The 22,560-nt window shown below is 39.8% G+C and overlaps 1 protein-coding gene across 4 annotated transcripts in view; it reads left to right on the top strand.

Annotated features, from left to right (window-relative positions):
* TTC39A (tetratricopeptide repeat domain 39A) overlaps positions 1-21,516 on the top strand; it is a 44,068-nt gene extending 22,552 nt beyond the window's left edge. For 2 of the 4 annotated variants that reach the window (XM_051625411.1, XM_051625413.1), the window contains exons 8-18: positions 942-1,007; positions 7,087-7,195; positions 7,770-7,837; positions 7,968-8,027; positions 8,794-8,955; positions 10,625-10,716; positions 11,756-11,876; positions 14,129-14,240; positions 15,715-15,829; positions 16,536-16,652; positions 19,593-21,516. In XM_051625411.1, coding sequence (XP_051481371.1) covers positions 942-1,007; positions 7,087-7,195; positions 7,770-7,837; positions 7,968-8,027; positions 8,794-8,955; positions 10,625-10,716; positions 11,756-11,876; positions 14,129-14,240; positions 15,715-15,829; positions 16,536-16,652; positions 19,593-19,713 — 1,143 coding nt within the window. In that variant the 3' untranslated portion in view covers positions 19,714-21,516. Of the gene's footprint in view, positions 1-941; positions 1,008-6,903; positions 7,196-7,769; positions 7,838-7,967; positions 8,028-8,793; positions 8,956-10,624; positions 10,717-11,755; positions 11,877-14,128; positions 14,241-14,911; positions 15,040-15,714; positions 15,830-16,535; positions 16,653-19,592 lie in introns of those variants that run through there. The other 2 variants (XR_007890078.1, XM_051625414.1) reach the window with 2 other exon arrangements.
* The last annotated feature ends 1,044 nt before the right edge of the window (positions 21,517-22,560 follow it).

The following is a 22,560-nucleotide window of genomic DNA, read 5'->3' as shown; positions in this document are numbered from 1 at the left end:
CCTTCTGAAAGTGATCTTAATTTATAAGAAATACCTGATAAATTCCACTAACATCAACGTTACTAATTATAGGGTTAAAATTTAGGTATGTGCAGGATCCCAGTCTCTGGTCTAAGAATGGTAGTAACTTTAGAAGTAAAGAGACTGCTACCTGCAACATGGGCTATAGTGCTCTGTGTGTGCATACCCACTTGCACATCCTCATGGGGAGATCAGCTGAGACATTATCTCATCTGACATGGGAGGTACTTGGAAGGTGAGGTGTTACAGTTACATGAGAAGGGACCCACTGAGATGGAGCCCAAGAAAGGCCTTGTACAGAAGCAGTAGTTGCCTGTGCTTGTTGACTTCCACTTGCTGTTGAAATGGCACTTGGGAAACCAACAGGGACTTGGCTATTAACAGGGCAGCTGGTGGGGCAGGGTGTGTGAATGGGGCCTTGGGTGCTGTTCAGGCCACTGTTGGCTGTTGTTGTTTGTCTTCTGGTCAGAAAGTGTGTGGTCGAATAGTGCAGGACTGTTCCTGGTATGTCAGAGGTGTTGACCCAGAGATGGTGTGGTGTTCTTGTTCAGGTGATGGGCTGCAGAAAGTGCCTGGTGCCTCCCCTAGCTGACATTACTTTGTGTGAATCTGGCATACGCCTAAATGTAAGATTTATTGCAGAAAGAACAAGTATGTACTGTGTAGTATGCACCAAGTAGTTCTGAAACATGCAAGAAATACTTAGAGTTACTAAACATGTGCTGTGTATACATAGATCTGTGCAGGGAACCCTGGAGACGCAGGGTCTCTGTATTAAACAAATACTCCTGATTGAATGGTATGTAAAATTTACCCAGGAAATCATCAGACATAGAGATGTGTGGAAAAATTGTAGGAGGTAGGTGGCAGCTGAAAGGCAGAAAGTCTGTTACTGTGTTAACTTGCATTTCTTTCTGTAGACATTGTCCATGTTTCCCACACGGATTCTGAGATTGCTGGAGTTTGTTGGATTTTCTGGAAACAAGGTAAATGTGAGTTAAATATTACTGGTACATTCACTTTTAAGTTTAAAAATTGAGATGCTTTCTGATGCTCAGTTTTTCGTTATGTTTTTGTCTGAACTATTACACTTCAAAGATTTTGATACCGTTGTTCGATGTTCATGTTATGAAATATGATAAGACAATGACTAATACAATGATGTTAACATACATGATTGTACTTAGAAGTCCATAGCCAAAAGTGTTTTCTTAGCCTTTAATATATTTGCTTACGTGATAATTACTATCATTATCGTGTGTGAAAGTCCCTGACAGATTTCTGCATGAGATCCAGTTAGGAAAAAAAATTCAGTTCAATTTCTGATTATTTTTTTTTTTCCTCCATGTCTTTAATAGCAACTGGTGACTTGAGTGTGGCACCTAAATTGTTTTTCTCTAAAAGAGTAAGTGCTTTTTTGCCTAGAGAGTAACCAGTCTGATTCGTGTTGTTTGTGGATGCAGCTTAAGGACAGAAGTTTAGTAATGAAGCATCAATAAACACACTTGAACTTGAGTTGTTCCTCAGGGCAGATGCACAGAAGCACCATGTTAGGGTTTTTGTGGATTTATGGTTTCAAAATAGGATACTAAATTGATGGGAATATCTTGGCCTTGTTACCTTGTACCTGCCCTTGTCTCTCATTCTACCTACAGACCATGAGATTCATTTGAAGTTGGGTTTCTGGATTAGGAAAGCATGGTCTGTTTAACCTAAATGCTATTCACATGCATTTCATAAATACTGGTAAGGTAAATGTTTGATGTCCTGCAAACACAACAAAAGCTGTATAAACAGGTTAAAACTTAACTCCTTTGTAATGCTTTTTATTTACAAAACAAGTTTCAAGGAGCTGCACCCTTACATGACGGGTGGGTGGGTGTCATCACCATTGTATTAGTTTACAGGAAAGATTTTAGATCTGAAAATAAAATGTCTTGTTGGAAAAGAAGGAGCTTTTGGCAGAGGACGGATTAGAACTTGGAAATTTCCAGGAATGGCCCAGGAGCTGTTTCCCAAGCAGTAGAGGCAAACATCAGATAGTTCTGCCTCTCAGTTACAATGTAAGGGGCAATTCTTGTACCAGCAGAATTCTGAGAATACTTTGCAGAACGCTCATCTGATTTCTGCAGATTGAAATTGTCCCTCTAATTCAATTTCTGTTGGGTTTTCTTAGCCCTGGGATTTCTTGTATGGCTATGAGTGGGCTGGTATTTGTGTTAATGAGCCAGCTTCTGTTTTTTTAATGAGTCACTGAAGCATGACCTAGATTACCAGAAATTTCAGCAAAAACCTGCTCTCTGCATACCATAAAGAACAAGTACTTTTAAACATGTTGGTCAAAGTTCGTTGATGGTCATTTCTTTTAATATCCCAAAAATGTCTTTCTGCATTTAACATTTGTGAGTCAGATGCCTAAAGCCAAAAACGAAATTGCAATTGCATTTGCAATCCTTCCCAGTGGTAGTTTTCCAAAGCTTGCAAGAGAAAGCTGTCCCCTGCAGTACAAAGAGTCTTGAAAGTGAAAGAAACAGTTACAGAGGAGGAGAGGGAAAGTCCTGCACCCTGACCAGAAGAAACGAATTTTGAATGCATCAGTGTTTGCTCTTGCAGCCTTTTCCAGTAAATGCTCATGGTCAGCATCAGACTGTGCAAAGGACGAGAGAGCTGTGGTTGGTGCCTTGAGCTGTTTACAGTTTACCTGAGAGAGCTACAGTGCATGGGAGGACAGATTGCTTTCGGTGTGGGCCATGTGGTTATTAAAACTGGATGTAGAATTGCATTGTGGTATCTTTCACAATACTAATCTGCCTTGGAGCCAGCAGATCTGCCTTGAGGGACTTGTCTCTCAGACATGTCCTGTCTGATAGTAAATGAGGACATGCCTAAAGCTCCATTACTTTCTAAGCCATTTGTGGGCACTGTGGACAACATGATCTACTTAACAGCAGCCTGGAGTCTCAAAATAGTAGGTGGGATAAGATCAAATAAGTATAAAAGTAGCCTCAGGCCATCTTTGTTCCCTTCCACTCCAAGATATGCCAGTTTTGCCATTCTTACTTTCCCCTATATCAAAATTCAGGCTTATTTGATTTAATGGCATAGGACCTGCATTTGGGCATTGAGGCTCAATGCAGTTTTGCCCAATTCTGTGAAATTCTTGTGGGCAGAATTATGTATTACCCACCATCATGTTTGCTGTGCATGCCTTCCTCACTCTCTGGGCAGCAGGTGGAAGATGTGTTCCAGCTGGACTTTTTGTGTTTAGTTGTAACTAACTTCTGATGTATCTTCATATAAGCCTTGAACCCTTCTTACGGATCCCTCTGCCAGGGGTCGGGCTAATATTTGCTCTTGTGCTGGTTTCATAGATGATTACAAATTCTGTGGTGCTAAGCTGTAGAAAGGTTTGTTATGAGCCCACCGTATGTTAAGTGAGATTTGTCAGAGGGTCACATAACAGCATGATTTCAGGGAAGGCAGGAAAACTTTCAGATAGAACCAATTTCTGTCAAATTATACTTTTTGATGTAGGAGGATTTTTCTGAAAGCAGCTGAGCTAGAGAATATTTTTGATGTCTCAATTTGTAATAAATTGAATTCTAGTTTCCCACTAAGCATCTTTCTGATTTGCATTTTGGTCTCTTCTGCAGATTTAAAATGAAGGTTAAAGCCAAAATCATTTCCTGGGATACACAGAGATGCCCCATCTACCCATTTAATTAGCCTGTTCTTCATAAAAGCTGTTAGCATGATCCATTCTCCTTGCTAAGACTGCAGTAATGTGATCAGGTCATGGGACATGAACGATGACCTTGCTTTGCTTTCATTGTCAAGATCCCTAATTAAAAGAGAATTATTTAAAAGTGCCATTCAAGAGCTTTCACTTTGAGGAAGCAGATGAATTTTAGTCAGTGACAGCTTAAATTAATATGAACCAGTCCCAGCATTCTCTGATAATGGTTTTGAGCGGTGTCCTGGTTCATCCTGCATTCACTGTGGGAATCCCCACTGCTCACGTGGGGAGTCCTGAATGACAAAGCATTGGATGACTTAGAACAAGGATCAAATCAGTGAGATACTGATGTAATAGAATGTAGGAATAATCTTAGGAATTAAGAGATTGTGGGACGTTAAGAGCAACTTGCACAGAAAGGTGAGGGTTATTGTATTGGACCACGTTTGTCTCTAAGAAGTGTCCTTGCTCCCTGCTCTGCATTACACTTTATGCCCTTCAGAGTAACTTATCTTTTGTGTGAAAACAAAACCTAAATGTGTTCATGTCATTTAAGTGTTTTGGAGAAATTATGACCACTTGTTGCCTTTACATTAGCTCTATATTGTAGCAGTATGCCCTGTAATGGGCTTTTGAAGCTCGTTCTTGGTGTTCTGGGATTGCTCGTGTCACCTGCAGCACAGGTGTGGGAGATGCTTGTGGGTTATTTATGGTTAGAAGGTGTGTCCTGGCAATGAAATATAATACTTAGTGACTGGCAGCAGTGACTGTAGTTTGTTTATGGAGTTACTTCTTAGGCTGAAGGAGTAGCTGCTTGTGATTTAGCACCGAGATGCTCAGCGTGATCCCCAGTGAGGATTACATGGTGTAATAGAATTGCCTAACTCAGGACACCTCACTTAGCTGATAGGTTTTCTGGCTCACCTCTGCAGGCTCCCTGTGGAGAAGGAGTAGGTGCTTGAAAAGGTGATTCATGATGTCTGCCTTAGGCTTCTGTTCCTTGGAGGAGCACCTCTGTCTCTGCCAGTCACACAGCCAAGGCAGGCTGGCTGCCTGAACAGTGTCTAAAACGTTTCCCAGTGACAACCTGCATCATCATCCCACCTCCCTGGGGATCTCAGCATAACAGAAGCAGGTTGCAAGAGGCTATTTCAGGAGAAGCATCTTTGTTGTAGCCTTTTCTAAAAGCAAGTGTTGAAATATTAGTAACAACTACTTCCAGATTTCTTGTATTCAGATGGTGTCTGCTGATAATATTGTTCCTTTAATATAGAAAGTTTGGGGTATTCAAGTCGCAGAATGAAAAGTAAGCATTGGTTCATACCTGTACTGGACAAAATAGGATTATGGACATACCACAGTGTGAACTAACCTGCTTGATGAGCTTCCCATACCTGTGTAACTACTCCGTTCAAGAATTCAGTCTCAAGTGTGCCAGATTTGGAGCTCTCTTCTGATGAATGGGCAGTGTTCTTAACCCAGTTACTTCACAGCTGCTGCTCTCCAGGATGCTGTCCCACGTAGGGTGGGTGTGGGTTGCACTCCTGTTCATACAGATGATAGCTTCGTGTTTTATTTTATTAAAATGCATTTTGGGGACTAAAATAGGTAAATGAGATCAACTTGACAAATAATTAAATTGTTCTATATGGTTAATATTTGTTTCTCTGTCATTCTTAGTGCTATTCACAGATGTGATCAGCAACCATTGTATATGTGTTTTTATATTATGTGGAAGGTGTCAAACATTGCAAGGGCTAGTACTGATGTCAGTAAAGGCTTAGTGAAATATCCAGCCTGAAGACTTTTCACTTTACAAAAATGTACTTTGGAAATATACTTTGGATTTTTTTTCTGCCAAAATTCATTCCACAGGTTGTTTTGTCTTACTTCTACCTTGCAGTGCTACTATTTTTTTAAAAAATTCAAATATTTGTGGTTTTCATAAGGCAGTTTAAAGAAGTAGAACATGTCATATTTTGTTACTTACTGTATCAATCAAACTCTTACTCTCAGGAGAAAATGTTGGCTTTATTTGCTGAGTGTTTGATTTCCATTAACTTAGTGATTTGCAGTAATGATTTTACTACCTTTTAATTTCTTCTGAAGTGACATGCAAGTTGGTCTTTTTGTTGTTATGTCTAGGCTAGATGTCATATTAATTGACCTGCAAATATGTGCATTAATGGTACTTTCCCCTATAGCAGTAATAAATAATTTAAAAAAAACAAGACACAAAATAAATATGTATGTGAAAACAATTAACCACACTGATAAAGTACAGGTATAATTGAACACTAGAATATGATTATGGGCATCAGGGATTGTACAGTAAGTGCAAGGGTTGAGGTGGTCTAGCACCCTTCTGTTGACAAGAGCACAAGAAATTAAAATCTCCATTGAGACCATGCTCTGAGTGTTCTGAAACCTTCCCCTTTGGCTCTAATAGACATCTCTCAGGGTCCCTACTTTCAGTGTTTTTGGTTTGAAAGGGTGTGTTTGCAGTCACATACACCATATTCCAGTAACTTTCCATTGCAGTCATCGTGTAACTTGGAACAGAATTGTCCCCAGCACACTGGATGTCTTACTGCGCATATTTACTGGTGGGCAGATGTCATGTTTAAAGTGTTTATATACTTACATTCTTGCTGTTGAACCAGTCCTGGAAAGGCTGCTAAATCCTGTTGCCTCAGGAGTTTGAATCCTGAAAGTTGGTTTTCTCTTGTGCTGTCACTGAATAGGAATACAGCCTTACGCTCGGTTGCTTTAGTTCTTTCCAAAGAGAACAGAAATACTTCTCTTTTCATCATATTTTTCCATTGGTGGTAGCGGGCCAACATCATTGCAAAGCTCCTTTTGTTCTTAACGTACTTAAAAACATCCTTTTGCCCTAATACCCTTTTCTCTGATAGTTGCAGGTTTTTTCCTTGGTATCTTAAAACTTGCTTATGCAGTGAATAACAATACACATGGATACACTGCACAATGGCCATATTTGTTACATTTCAAAACTGTTTTTTTGTTTCTGGAATGCTGTTTAGCAGCACTTGGATGGTGGTGTTGTCTCACGTTCTCTTATGGTAACCATGTAATAAATCCCAAATTGCTGCTCTGTCATCAGATGTTTTCCAGGCTAAGGAAAACTGTGTAGATAACTTCACATGTGTGTCTTAGGTTGCTAAGCAAGCAATGTGTGTCAGTGCAGCCAAGTTTGGGAATTTGGGGAGCGAGCAACCTATAGATGACACTGCAGAAGTTAACAAACTAGCAAAGCACAGCTTTGATTCTTTTCCAGTCCTTTGTCCTCCTCACCTCTGTTTGCACAGGAGCGTGGTCTGCTGCAGCTTCAAGAAGGAGCATCATCATACAGCTTTAGGTCGGTGCTGTGTACCATGCTGTTGCTTTGCTATCATACTTTCATGACCTTTGTGTTAGGTAAGATTGTTTATAATAACTCTTGGATTTGATTAGTTCTTGTGGGACGCAGAGGGGGGGAAAGGTGATTCCATCACCTATTTATTCCTGAATTGTTTGTTCATGATCAGATTAAATGTAACTCATTTGTGGGTGATTTGACAATAGTGATCAGCACTGAAAGGAGCATCTTAAGCTCTTAAGAGAGCGAGGTTTGTTTAACACAAAGGGAGAAGATGGAGACAGCAAAGGAAGCTGGGAGAACTAAATCTTTTTAAAGTAGTCAGGTGCGTTATTTGGGAAGTTAAAATAATGGTTGTAAGTGATAACTTCCTGAATATTTTGTTTATGTCTATGTCATCCTTGACCTTTTTGGGAGGTAGTAGCTTCCCACTGAGATACGCTTCCCTGTGATCTCCTGCTAAAGCATTCTACAAAGTGTGTTGGGCTGTGCATAGTGAGTTTTCAAGTCAGTAAGAGTAAGTGTACTGGCCAGACAAGGATGGCTACTCAGTACCTTGCGTTCCTGGTTTTGATTTGTTTGGTTTTTTTCTTTTCTTACTATTTTAATCACTTGTATTTTTACCCATTCTAGGGACAGGAAAAGGAAATGTTGAGGAGGCAGAAGCACTACTGAAGCCTTACTTAGCGCGCTATCCAAAGGTAAAATGAATCATAATTTAGTTTGGTATGATCATGTCATGTTTTCCTGCCAACTAACAAAGATCTAGATTGTATGGTTAGCTTGAAAACTGTTATAGAATACTTGCATTTTTATTATTATTTGTTACAGGGAGCCATATTCCTGTTTTTTGCAGGCAGGATAGAAACACTAAAGGGTAATATTGATGCGGTAAGTAATACTTTTGCTTTTGGGAAAGTAAGTCTCAGAAGCTTTAGAAAAACTTCAGGAACAATCTTTCCTTTTTGGCTAATGCTTCCCAGGGCTTTGGCCTACATGTAATTTATAGTTTATGAATTACAAATAGGAATTTTGGAAACTAGTTGAACTAGCTTGTGTGACCAGCTCTTTTTGCTGCCCTTCTCAATTTCTGGTGATAATCTAGTCCACCAGTATTATTGCCACAGTTTTCTCATTGTCTTTTCTACCCTGAAGCAAATTGTGCCTTTAATGACATTCAGTCATAATCCTTTGCCTTTGGTTTGAGTGGAGAGTTGTACAAGACTTGAAAAAACTTGGGAGATTAAGAATGTGTGTCCAAAGTATTCCAAGACAGATTATCAGCTGGTGTGCAGTGCAGTAGCTCCCTTGAAATTTTTGGAGCTGCAACAGTGAATGTCAGCTGAGCATCTGTCCTCTGACTTTAGTTTCCTCATTTCCCTAGGCACAAGCATTCATTTTGCCTATGCTTAGCACTTAATATAATGTCCAAGAATGGTGAGCTCTGTGGCAAAGGTGAACTTGCTAACACCAGGGTGACTGTAGAGTCAGGGATCCCTCGTGTGAAGCCAACATACATGATTTTGGAAAATACTGGGCTGTTAATAATTTGGAAGCTGCAGGAGCCATGCTGGTAAATCATGGAGCTCCAGTGTCTGTTACAGCATATATGCATTCATATATGGTAAAATCAGTGTTTGGAAATCTCTGTGTTCAGGCAGTTAAAAGGTATGAAGAATGTTGCGAGGCTCAGCAATACTGGAAGCAGTTTCACCACATGTGTTACTGGGAGCTCATGTGGTGCTTCACCTACAAGCGCCAGTGGAAGATGGCTTTCTTCTATGCTGACCTGCTAAGCAAAGAAAACACTTGGTCAAAGGTAAGTTAAATGGAACAGGAGGGCAGAAGGCCCTGTAGTGTCTCTTAACTTTCAGTCAGATTGAGCTGATTTTTCTGTAGCTTTGAAGCTTTTCCAGCTGTGAAGATGAAGATTGTAAAGCAAAACCTGGTCGGTCTGCTGTGGCTCTTAGGGGACAATTTGAATTGCAGACATTCAAATCTGAACAGATTATGGGCAAAGAGAGATCTTTGGGGCCTGACATGTAGATGAAGAACATCTTGTTAAAGATGTTCTGCTTTGTATTGACTGGTTGTGTCATCAACACATTGCAATTAATGGCACAAGTTGCCATTTCTTTCATTACATTATGGATATGAGCTCTTATAGTGATGAGTGAGGCTAGCCATGGTGGTGCCTCCAGGATAATAAATATAATTAGAAGAGGCATCTTGCCCTGTGCATCTGAAAGGGAGAAGCTGTTCCATCCAGAATCCTGGTAGCTTTCTTCCCTCTGTCTTCCCCCAAGCCCCAGGGAAATCTGTCAAAAGGAAGTAGGTCTGTCTGGGAGGCATGTGGTTGGTTGTAGGTTTATTGGTTTGTTTCTTCTTAATGTGATTAAACGATGTGTGGGGAGGGTGTCTCTGTCTGTTTTTTCTACTGCACATTGTATGTATTGGCCAAGTGGAACCAAAGCCACCATGAGTTCCAAGCAGCCAGGTAAGAGCAACTTTCCCAGTGCTCCCACTCAGGTGACAACTGCAGGATGGCCCCTCTGTGCCCTGGGGATTCTGGCAACATGTTCAGCCAGGTGCATTGGCTGAGTAGCTCCCACAGGACTGGTGCAGCCAGGGATGTACTACCTGGCCAAAAGCTTTAGTGCCCTGGAATGCTGTAGGAATATCAGTGCGTATCCTTTTAAACTGTGTGTACAGTTTTATACTGTATTGCAAGGGCCTTAGAGAAGCAGAGATGATGTTTCTTTCTTATTAATGTGTCATCTAGAGTGCAATGTGATCGTAGCAAACTAGTAACTACTTGAGCCAAATGAAAGATGGTCACATATATACACTGTTAGATTCCACTGTAGCTAAATAATCACAGCTTGAAATATTCCAGAAAAATCCTGAAACTTACAGTTACTGTAGACTCCTTAAAGCAGTACTAAAGAACTCACTGTTAATTCTCTACTGTTGCAAGAGTTGTCACCTGCTTTCCTTGGTTGCTGAGCATATCATTGCTTAGCTATCCTTATGAAATCAGTACTTTTCGTAATCCAAAATAATTAAACCCTTCAAAAACTGTTTCATGTTCTGTAGGACCGAATATTTGAGATAATGCTACTGAGTTGTGGTTGGACATACAGATTATATAGTGGTTTGTTTTTTTTCTCTGAGCATGAGCTTCTCATAAGTTTCCTAGCATGTGTTCCTGAGAGTAATAGAAATTCATTTTACACAAACATGACATTTGTTCTTGGAACATGGGCATAAACTATAGGTTGATACAAAGTAAACAGACATCAATGATAAAAGGATTTTCTGTACTCCACTTTCTAATATACTTCCTGCTTAAAATGTTTTAAGATCACGCCTGCTTGTGAGCAAAAGCAACAACTTCTTCCTTTTTGTTGCTGTTTTGTGATTTATATCAATAATGGTGATGCTTTAAATTAATTTTTCTATACAGATGTTTTTGATTGCTTTTGCAGGCTACTTACATTTACATGAAAGCTGCTTTTCTCAGTATGTTTGGACCAGATGACTGCAGTCCTTTTGGAGACAGTGAAGTTGAATTATTTAGGTAAAATGTGCTTACTCACAGTTAAAACAGTTTCCTATCTTTTCATGTCATGGTGTTGGGGGAGGAAAGGCAAAATTGTTCATAGTGCAACATGTAAGATTTGTGCAAATAGAGTTGAACTGGTAAGAAATTGCAGAATGAAGCATTCCCCTTAATCAGCCCTGAATTCAGACAGTATGTTTCTGCTGGCCTGGAAATATTTTAGAGACAGGACATTAGGTCTGTCAGCCATACAGTGGCTGCTGCATGTAGTATTCACATTCTTTCTCAATTTTTTTCTTTTAATTAAAATGGCATGGAAGGTCTGAAAGCCTTGAATGGATTATGCTGCAAGATGTGTGCCTCCTCAGTGGAGACAGCATCAGTACAACTGGATTCTTGGGGTTTGAGTCTGACAGGAATATGAAGTAGTTGAATGTACAAGTGAATATAGGCATTATTAACACAGTGAATTAACCTAATTGTAGTGATTAAGCTCAAAAAATGCCTACTAAACTTCGCTGGGCCAAAGAAAATGGTTTACTTTGTTTGGTGTAATTTTTAAATGAAATCTAAATATGCCTTTTTTATGTGCTTACAATGTACCATTACTTTCCAGACCTTCCATGTCTTAAAACAAGTAGATTTCACTGGATTTGGGAATCCATTGCAAAGAGTTTGGTCTTTGAGAGAATGGGAGGAACACTGGCAAAAGCTAGCTTGCCTCTTTCTTAGTCTGTGAAGGGAGATGGGCCCTTTATGAGTTTGGTGCATCATCTGATTTATTCTTTGGGTGGGGAAGAGTCCCTGTTCTTCCTGCTTGATTAAAGAAGAAGCCTAGAGATACACGTGCCTTGCATGAAGACAGCTTTTGTGGGTGTGTGTTGCTCAGCTTGCCTAGAGGTAGTGGTAGCTCAGTGTGTAACAAAAGCTAAATTCTCTTTAAATTCTCTTTGGTTTGATTTTTTTTTTTTTTTTTAATTCTGAACTTTGAATGTGTGTTTATTTTCCCAGAGGCTCACACAGGAAAAAATGCTTACATTTTCCTTTAAACTTTCAGGATTGTTCCCAGTTTGAAACTGAAAATTGCAGGGAAGTCACTGCCTACAGAAAAGTTTGCAATTCGGAAAGCTCGACGGTATCTTTCTTCAAACCCCATTCCTTTGCCTGTTCCACCTTTGGTAAGTTAGAAATACACACATCCCCCCTTATAACTATTTTTAATTTCTGGAAATAAACCCGAGAATTAGAATAGTGTCTTTCCATGTTTCTAAGGTAAAGCCTCTGCAGGAGACTGGAATGTTCCCAAAGCAAAGCCAAATGAATGCGAGGAATGCTGTGAAACTGGGGCATGCACCAGCCACAGGGAACTAAGCCAGTTGTTTGGGACATGTAAATGTGTTGCATGTGTAGCTCATTATTCTAGCTATAGACAAGCATGCTCCTAACAGCTTTCTTTTGATTCCTCTCTGAGGAACTTTGCCCTAGGTCTCTTTTGTCATGTGTCATTTACCAAGGCTACTAGAAGAAGACTTAAAGGTACAAGTGAAGGGGGGGGGTAAAGAAAAAAACCAAGGAAACAATGTAAGAATTGGGGACTGCATGTAAGTGTCTTTTTAATGTGCCTCTGAATGTTTGTAATTCATTGCTCTCCAGAGCAACTTATGGGTGCTGGCATGAAACAACCAAATCCTTTACTACTCCAGAAAAACTGTTGCTTACGGTTGATTTTTTTTCTTTTTCCCTTTTTTGCCTGTGACTCTGGCCTGTTCCCTGTGGCCAGATGAGAACAGCTGCATAAGGCACCCATTGCCTGGCTCCTGGTGCACTTATAAAAATCTGTCTGCAAAGAACACGTAAAAGAACATAAAAGGATTTTCAGTCCACCAGTTTGCCAAGTGCAGTGGTGTTAACATTTTCAGTTTTTTGAGCTGTGGCATTTGAGAAACAGATGGATAATTAGTAAATACTCTATAAGAAAATGCCTAAACAAGGACAGCTTCTTGGAGACATGAGGAAGTAGTCATTTCTCAGTCCCCCTCCTCCCCAGCTGGGTAGGTGCCACAGTGCTTCTGGAAGAAATGTAATTGTTACAGCATAGCATGAGTGTTCTCCAGGGACCACTTCCCACTAAGTCATAAGACTGATATGAGAGAAATAATTAGGTTACTCTGATTTGCCTTTCAGGATTCAGAGATGGTAGAGTAAGAAATGTATGCTTTGGGTTTTGGCTGGGCAGTTCTAATGGGATTTTAGCAGAACAGGTCTCTGTGCTAAGGGCTCTCCTTGGAGTGACTGGACATGGTGACCTGTGTTTCTGCTGCAGTTGCATTTCTGAGGCAGCAGATGCTGCTGAGCAGTTAAAAACACTCAGAATGGGGAATTGGGTGCAGAATCTCCTCTCTAGGATTATTCTTTTCACTCTGAAGGGACCTGCTGAGAGCAGAGCGTCCTAAAGCAAGTCTTAGTTCAGAGAAGTAGCCCTGAATACATGTAGCGTGAGTACTGCTGTGTCAAAACCATGTTAACAAATCTGCACTAGATACAGAAAGTTCAGCACAGGTTTTCCAATCAGTAGAGACCAGATGGTGAAAGCAAGAGTGACTGGGGTTAACATACTGCTTCATCTCTTCTAGCCTGACAGCTTTTTACACTGCAGTTCCAGAACTCAGTTATTGTCTACAGAAATTTTAAGGAAGAGCTTTAAATTACCAAATACAGACTAGGTCATGTGAAGAAAAAAAAAAGTAACTTGTGATGATGACCACTTGTAAACATACATAGTATTTCCATCTTTAACTCTGTGATTGTTAGTGGAAGTTTGGTCTAGTGATACACTCTTAAGGAGAACCCCAATAACAAATAAGAATAATAGTTTACCCTAAGAGCAGTTGAATAAAAAAGAAGTTACTTTCTGTGGGAACATCAAAACCACCTGAGGAATTTAAGGGGTTTGCAGTTTAGCTCTAAAATTCTGTTGGTCTGTTTGAAGCTTTGTTTAGAGATTAGGGTTGTTTTGTTTTGTTGTCTCGTATTTTTCTGTAGAAGCAATACATTGTAGTTATTTTTATTTATTGCTGCCCTGGCTGGTATAGAACTGAAAAGCAAGAGGAGACTTTAGTAAAAGAGACAGTTAGTCTTGTGCCATGAATGTTTTAAGTCTGTTTTGTTGGTACTTGCCTTCATCTGTAAGTGAGAGATTTTGCTTGTGTTCTGATCAAGCAATCCTTGCATTGTGTGTAGTACTCAGTTGTCTTCTAGAGCTAATTTGTTCTGAAAACCAATATAACAAGTTCTCAGTTGCAATGAAAATATGTTTTGACAAACTGACTTATTGTTTAATAGATCTGTAACTTTTTCATAATACAAAGATAGACTAAACTATTTATCCAGTGCTGTAATTAATGATGCTGTCATTTCTCTCTGACCCTAGGAAATGATGTATATCTGGAATGGCTATGCTGTAATTGGACAGTGTCCCAACTTAACAGAAGGCATGTTAGAGACTTTAATTGAAGCAGAAGAAGCACTGGCAAGAAGTTCAGGTAATCAGAGATACTGTTTAAGCAGGTATTTTAAAGTGCAATAGCTAAAGATATTATCTGTGAGTAGAGATGCTCATTAGTAAAGTTAATCTAATTAGAGGAGGAACATAGATAATAAAACCATGAACTGTTTTTGCAGATAGGAATATAACAATAACTTAGAATAATAGCAAGTGACATTCTGGCAACAAGCGTGTATTAGGAACAGTTTATTACGTGTATTAAAGGACTGGTTATTTTGCTAGATCAAAATCAGCATATGTATTGACTTGATGACTTGGATCATGAAACTTCATTATCCTCAGATACTGTATTTCAGTTTTGAAGGGTAATTAGAAGGAGACAAGTAGCTCTTCTGTTTTAAAAGTGCTGTCAGATTATGACGTGTCCTTGGGCTGAATGGTATTGGTGTGCAAACAGTAATAGAAATAATAACAGAAAGCTGGGACATCAGGGTTGGGCTTCCTTGCACTATGAATGAGCTAAGATATGGGGCAGTATTGAACTGGCACAGGCTCTGCTACCACATCTTCTCTTAATCGGCCATCCATGAGAAAGTTCAATTGATGTTTATTTCTTGCCAATCTTTCCCAGCTCCTACGGGAGTGCAACCAGGATGCACAATTTTTCTCACAAAGTTTACCCTCACTAAATGTTTTGCCTTCCTGCAGAAGGATCAGGCCTCTGATGACAAAGGGATATGGGCTAAATCACTCCACTGCAATCTCTTCTAGGACCTTGGTCTTCCTGTGCACTTTCTGTCATGCAAGATTTGAAAGAGTTGCTTAAAAGACTAAAGGTTAAAGCTATCTCTTTTTTAAATTAATTGTGAACAGAAAAAACCCAGATATTTCCTGTGAAATGTATCATGCAAAAATTTGCTCATGGAGAAAGAATGTTGTTAGTAATGACTTTGAACTAGGCACTGGTAGGGCTGGTAAGACTGGGCACCCAGAAGCGTAAACTCAAAAGAGGTGAACAGAAGGTATGGCAAGATGAGGGGGTATAAGGTGCAGGTAGCAAAGTTTGGCATAGTTCTGTTAATTCAAACAAAGGTGGAAAATTGATAAAACTTGCCTAGAAATAGATCATGTGACTAGAAGTCAAGGAAGTAGAAGAACTACACATATTAAAGGGCAAAAGGCATGAGATTAAGACATTATAAATTGGACCTCAATATTTCCAAAGTGGACACTTCAAATCAGTTTTTATGTGTTGGAACAATAATCTTGTGGAATAGCCATTCAGTGGGAGTAGGGAGGAAAAGAATAGCCCAACAATTTTTAGAGAAAGTTTTGATCAGTTTATGAAAAGGTTGATGTATATCTGCCTTTGCATTAAATGAATCTAAATTGACCAGTTTGATTCCTCTGTCCTATGTTCTAGTAAATGGATTGTGCTCACACCTCCCTGTGTGTAAAAATCTCTGCTATTCTAGAGTTTTCTAAAATGTGCTATTCCCTTCATCTTGCAGCTACAGAATTACTAGCAGATGACCAGTGTGTGATAAAACTGTTAAAGGGATTATGCCTCAAGCATTTGGGCAAGATCTCAGAAGCAGAAGACCATTTTAATTACATCTATTTAAAGTAAGTTTTCATACCTGGCATGGAAGAGAGTGCTTGAATTTCTCAATAACTGCTCCTTTGAAGTAAGAGGAGATGAAACTGTGATATGAATAGAAGGGAGAGGACTGCAGTATCTTTATCATTTAATTCAGTTGCTTTGATATCAAGAAATTGCAGGTTTAATTGCCAGTATTGTTACTCATGCATGGAAGAAGAATTGCACATCTGCACCTTCTACTGAGATACTTTCTCCCTTTTTTGGGACTATACATGCATACAATTTTTGAGATACCACTTCCCTTCCCATCCCCCCAGCCCTTCTTACCAGTTATGAAGAAGTTGTACCCAAAAAGCCAAATGCAGTCTGCAGAGACAGATGGCAGCACAATTATACTTGGAACTTCTATGCACCATGCAATGAATGGCATCTCTCTTTGTCAGTTCACATGGATAGAGCTCTTAAAATTGTCATCTTTTTAAAATACTTTCCTGATAATACAAAGTATTTGCTTTATTCCTGAGAAATACTATACTTAGCAGGACTGTTATGAAAAATACACATTTCATAACCTGGATGGTAGATTTGGCTGGAGAACATGACAAGTGTTGTAATAGAGATTGATTACTCCTTCTGATCTCAGCTAATCTCATGTTTGTGTTTGGAACTGTTAAATGAAGGAAACAATACATAATTTCAGCATCATGAGGTTGTTTTTTCCCAATGCAGTGAGAAGAAGATAAAATATGACCATTATCTAATTCCAAATGCCTTGCTGGAGCTGGCGATACTGTATCTAGACCAGGATAGAAGAGAAGAAGGAATAAAACTACTGGAAAGAGCAAAGTAAGTGAAAAGCCTGTACTGATACCTGATGGGTCAGGATGGTATTTTACTGGTTAGTGGGAAGCAGAAACATTTCATTAATATCATGGAAACCCATTGTTTCCTTTTTTCAGTGGAAAATGAACTAGTGGAACATGCACTAGTTTTGGTTTGGACCTTTCCAATGGCAGACATGAGCTGATTGTTCAGTCTGTGCCTTACCCAGCCATTCTGATGAGAGTTAAAAAAGATTTTGAAGATGTTATATGAATGGGAAAGGCTTCCGTAAGAGATAATCCATGTGTAGCAAAATGCAATAATCTTTGTAGTCTATTTACTTACAAGATGTAGGAGATTAAATCAAAGCTCTGTGTTATGTCTAAAATAGCATTACTCAAATTCATAGCAAGCAGTGCTGTTTTCTTTCCTTGGTGAAATGCATTTAAGACAATGCTTGAGGTTGCATTTAATATCTTTGTATTGTTTCATCTGCATCTGAATGGCAACTTGAAATATCCACTTCTACTATTTTGTGATTGATTTTTCTAGCAAAGTAGATTTATCAGGAATAGTTGGACCTGATCATGTTCTTTATTATAAAATTAATAAGCCTTCTCTGCTGAGTCTTAAGTTATTTTGAGGGCCAGAGGGAAGGCAGGGAATCCAAACCAAACAACTGTTGCCCTCTTCAAGCTTCCTGCAGCAGGGTAGGTCACCTCTCTGCTGGGATCCTGAATGAGTCCAGATGTCTGCACCTTTCCAAGTGCAGACAGTCACACCAGCCACAGGTGTTAGCAGCTACAAAACTGATGTCTGGCACCCAGTTTCAAAAGAGGTCGGAGTGTTTGTGTTGAGCTTTTGTGCAAGTCAGCCTTCTATGCCAGACAGAGCAGTGAATCAGCCTACTGAAGATTATGCCAAAAGCCTGTCAACACAAAAATTAAATATTGCAATCCTTACTCTCTTTATGCTTGTGAGCCTGGTTCTCTGGACTCCTGGAAGATATTAACAAGAGCAAAAACTGCATGGGCGAAACGCAATGGAAAGTGTTTCAGTTGGTTTCACATTCCTCAAAGCAGGCCTCTCCTCCTGCCCTCATTTCCTTTGTTCAAATCTCTCTTAAGAAGAGATCTGGAAAGGAATGATGTAGAGTTGCTTGTTCCATCTGGAACGTCTGTCACTTGCTGCTCAGCCACAGCACCTTTCCCCCCTTTCCCCTGATGGCTCAGTGTGGCTCAGGTCACACACCCCCTCCAGGGAAGGTGTTTGGATTAATGAATAGCAGACAGCAGCTCCTAAAAAACTGTTATTTCCTAGTGTAAGGAAAGCTAATGTTCAGGTCTGCTATGCTCAGAGAACTCATGGAAACTGTAATGATATGCCCAAAAAACACAACCCACCACAACACTCCCCCTTGGTTCAGTCATTTAAAAAAAAAAAAAAGATAGTCCTTCTATTTCCACCTGCAGCTGTTAAACTACATGAACATGCTTCAGCTTTCAGCTGAAAATGCTGAATGTCTTTGCAGCCACCAGAGGGAGAACGTGTTGTCCGTGGTGGGTTTCAGGGCTGCAGAGAGATGTTTGCAGTTGGCAGGAGTGCAGAGGAGCTCGGGGCTGGTGCATGACTCTTGATTTGCTTGACCTAAATCCACACACGGCTGCTGGCTCCAGTGTTAGCTCTGGGAGAAAGACTGGAACCAGATGATAAGCAGTTTTGGCTTGGTTGTGCATGGAAATATTTCTATTTGTGTTACTGCAAGCTACAAGGAAAAATACCAGCCTGCTAATGAGAAATACAGTATCTGCACGACAAAATCTATTTAATTTCAAGACTCCAGAGAGTTTCAGGTCAGCACACAGCACAACCCAGTCACCTCCTTTTCTCATTCAGCCTCCTGGGTGTTGCAGAAATGAAAATAATGGTTTAGGATGGGCGTGGAGTTAGAGACTGCCCCAGTGGCAGATACTGTGCTTCCATGCTTGAATTGAATTATGAATTTTAAATGCTTTTAAGGTATATAGACAGTTTAATACTTAACGTTATGTTTCGGTAAAGATGACAAATATCTGCTAAAGAAAAGCAGTGTGGTCTTTGTTATCTGGATTCTGCATCAAGAGCTGACATGTTAATTCCTGTTAAGTAGGATCTGCATTTTTTTATGTGGTCCTAAGGCCATTTTTCCATGAAAATACATATTTCTTTAATGTTCCTGTAACTCTTTAGAGCATGACAGCTACTGGAGACTATAGACAGATGACAGTGCTGAGTCAGCCAGTAGGTGTTTGTGGGGAAAGTCCTGCCAGTCTTTTCCCAGGCTAGTGAATTCCTCCAGGAAAGCTGGTACAGTCTTGTTTGTGCCCACTTTCTCTTTCCAGCCTTCTAGGGAGGCAGTTTATTGGCCTTATTTCCTACACACAGTGCACATCATTGACAACCACAGGATGCAGATGGGGTGTTTGCCTCTTCTGGCTCAGGACAGCTTCACTGTATTCTATTTTTTGTCTTTTCTTTACTTCCTCGAAATATGTCTGCTGAATTAAAATTAGTCCATCTTAAAATCAGAATTATAAAAAAATAATCCTGAAAATGGTTGTTATGAAAATTTGTCAGTTATACTTCCGGAGGAGAGAAAAAAAAAATTATATAATTTCTGAATGTAAACTAAGTGGATATTTAATGTGAACTCAATATTTTGATGGAGTGGAACAGATTCAATTACTTATGAAGCTATATTTTACTGGTAATTGCCAGACAGTGGAACTACAAATAAAGAACAAAGAGCTGCATTGTTGGCTAGGAACACATGCCTTGTATTTTAGAGTAGGCAACAAAGGAGCTTGTGAAGAAAGGCTTTTTTGCTGTCTGCAGTTGTTTCACTTAAATCAATATTATAGAGATAACTTGAAAACGTTTTTTAAAATCTATATATTCATCAGAGTGGATCTGCTTTTGTTTTAGACAAAACTACAAGAATTACTCCATGGAAACAAGAACACATTTCAGAATTCAAGCTGCCCTGCACCAAGCCAAATCCACCCCAGAAAATGGAATGCACTCTGGAGCCTCGGCAGTGTCGTAACTTTTGCTTCTTTGATGTCCTGTTTGTTGCAAACTCTGGTGCAGAAAATTACTGACACTTTAGAGTTCCTTTTCCTTCTCTTTCAAGTCAAGTGAGAAACCAAATCATTTAACATTTTGAAGATGATGCATAAAACATTAATCTAGTGTAGTAACATGGCTAAAAAACCTCTCAAGCCGACCATAGCCCTGAGAACATACTGTTTTTCCAGCAGTGGCTTTTTTGAATACTTACATCTGTGTAATTCATTTTTCAATCACGTGTGCCTTTTTTCCTTGTGTTTGCAACATTCACTAAGCAAGCTGCAACATAGAGAGGAACCACTGAAAAAAAACACAACAAAACTTTAAAGATTCACAGATTTCATCTCAGTTAGCTATAAATGCTTGTTTGAATTCCTGCTGGTAGCAGTTGGGATGGAAGCATCACTTTTTCCAAGTACCTGCTTGGCTGAAATGGTGAGAGAAAATCTTTGTGCACAAGAAACAGAGCAGGGAGGAGCTCTGAATCCTGGGCATTTCCAGTTGTGCCTAGAAAGCTTCTCTTTACCAGCTTTAACTAGTCCCACTTTTGCTTCTGCAAGAGAATAGCTGGTAAAAATGTGGCCTCTTTTACACAAGTAGCTTGACTTTTTCTTTAACTTGGTTTTCATGTCAAGTCTGCTGCTCGTGGCAGCTGAACAATTTGCCAAGGATTTGGTGGGGGCAGGGTGATGACTTCTTAGTCAAGTTTAAAAATGAGACGTCCTTAGAAACAGTTTTTTCATCAGAATGAACATGTTTGGAAGTTTATATCATATTTTAAGCACAAGTCCTTGAAGGTCACTTAAGAATTGCTCTGGCTGCACAGCAATACAGAGTTACTGTGACAGTCAATTCCTTCTTTAAAAAGCTGGTCTTAGGTTTGCCTAACTTGAGATGTCGGTGTTTAAAGAGATAGTGTGGCCACAATCCTGTGTTAACAAGCTGGGGTTGGAGCAAGCTGTCTTGGCACAGTGGATCTTCTTGCTCTTTTTGGATATTTTGGGGGAATTTCTGTGTAAGGGGCTTGTAGAAGACAGCACAGAGTTCTGCTTTCCAGTGCTGTCTGCCCTAGAATTGCAGCTTTTCTGCAAAACTGGTGAAGTCAGACATAACACATCTTTGACTTGTATTTACTGTTCGCTGGGCTAGCTCCATGTTTGTATGTCTGTGGTTTTTCTGGGCACACTTCTACCTCCCTTTTGAAAGAGCTTCTTCCCCATGATCCATTCTGATAGGTGGAGATGGGAGGTCTTCTGACAGCCCTTTTTCTCCAATGGAGATGTTTGTCAGGAAGATTCATATCTGTGTACCTCACAGTGAATATTCTTTCTAAAGTGATTGTTCCCAGCAGAGGAGAAAATTGACATTTTATAGCTCTGCTTTTACCTTCTTGAAGGAAATGATGTGATTTTATAATTGCAAATTAATATGCAAGGAGACAGAACCACCTGTTCCTCAACACAGAGGACTTGCATTGTCTTAAAAATAGACACACTTTATAGAAGTCTTCCCAAGCTAAAATCATAGATGAAGAATGCATTTTTTAAAGTGACTTTCTCAGACAAATTCAGTTCAGATAAGTTTCTCAATTCAGATAAAATTCAGTATAAACAGTTATGCTATTTACATATTGCACATAAGTGTAAAAATTCAGTCATTCTTTATATAGAATAAAAAAGATTCTTGTTCTAGTTCACGCATATAACGCCTCTTCTTCCAGCTGTGTCCTTTTCAAGTATTTGGGCAGTCTGAGCATCCTTTAAGCAAGCAGTGCCATGAAAATTAGCATAAATTGTACTTTGCAGAAAAGTGAACAATCCTTCCGACTGTAAATTCATCTCTCAAAGCCACTGAAACACTCTCTGAAATTTCACCCACAACAGAGTTTGGCCTGATCACAGATACATTGTTGCACAAAGGACATACTGTGCAACATGCAGTGAACTTCCCTGCTTCTTTGCAGTGATGAAAACCCTGAGATTTTCATAATCATCTTTGGTCAAGCACAAAGACCAGTCACATCGTGGACCTGATCTTCAGCTGAGAACTTTGTAGTGGGCCACCATCAAGGGGTCTGTGCTTTCATTCCAACTTTTTTAGCTCCCTAATGAAAGGAGATACTCACTGTCCTGATGCAACAAGGATGTAGAGTAATATTCTGAATTCACTAAAGGAATAGAACACTTTGCTTGCTAAAGGATTAATGGAAAGTCTGGTGCATTGTTACTGTGCGCATTTTTTATGGAGTTACATTTTGAATTGCCCACCATTACTCTTTTGTTCATCCGTGTACTTATTTTGATTCTCCTCTGTAGCTAGAGATCAAAAATTCAGTGATCAGCCTGGGCTGGAAGGTGGGATTGTTTCTCCATTGCTTCTCCTGAAGCTGCTGCATTCTGCCTGAAGCAGCTGCCCTGGAGTGTAAATTGCTTCAACGACCTGGAGTCCCAAGTACAAGGAATTAGGGAAAGCACAACTGGTAGAAGTTCTCAAGCAGCTTCAATGTTCTGTATATTTACCTACCAGAAAATAGCAGATGCTCTGATGGAATCACAAATCAAGGATTTTCAGCATGGCCTAAGAGTCAGGAAGTGTGAGTCCTGCTTCAGCTGGATTTAGCCAACACCTCATTTGCAGCAGCAGCACTGCCTTCTGCTTTCAAACAGGGCATTGTCTGACCAGTGCCAGAGAAACCCAGGCTGTGCAGGGCAGGCTTCAGCCAACAACTGCTGGTATCAACCCAGTCCTCAGCACAGCCAGAGCAGTTAACCAAAGGCAAACTACTAACTCTCATAGCAGAAAATAGTTCTCTGCACTTGGTAGG

The sequence above is a fragment of the Apus apus genome, chromosome 7, assembly GCF_020740795.1.
Source record: "Apus apus isolate bApuApu2 chromosome 7, bApuApu2.pri.cur, whole genome shotgun sequence".
Taxonomy (NCBI): domain Eukaryota; kingdom Metazoa; phylum Chordata; class Aves; order Apodiformes; family Apodidae; genus Apus; species Apus apus.
Note: the sequence above shows the minus strand (reverse complement) of the source record. Positions and strands in the feature narration are given on the sequence as shown.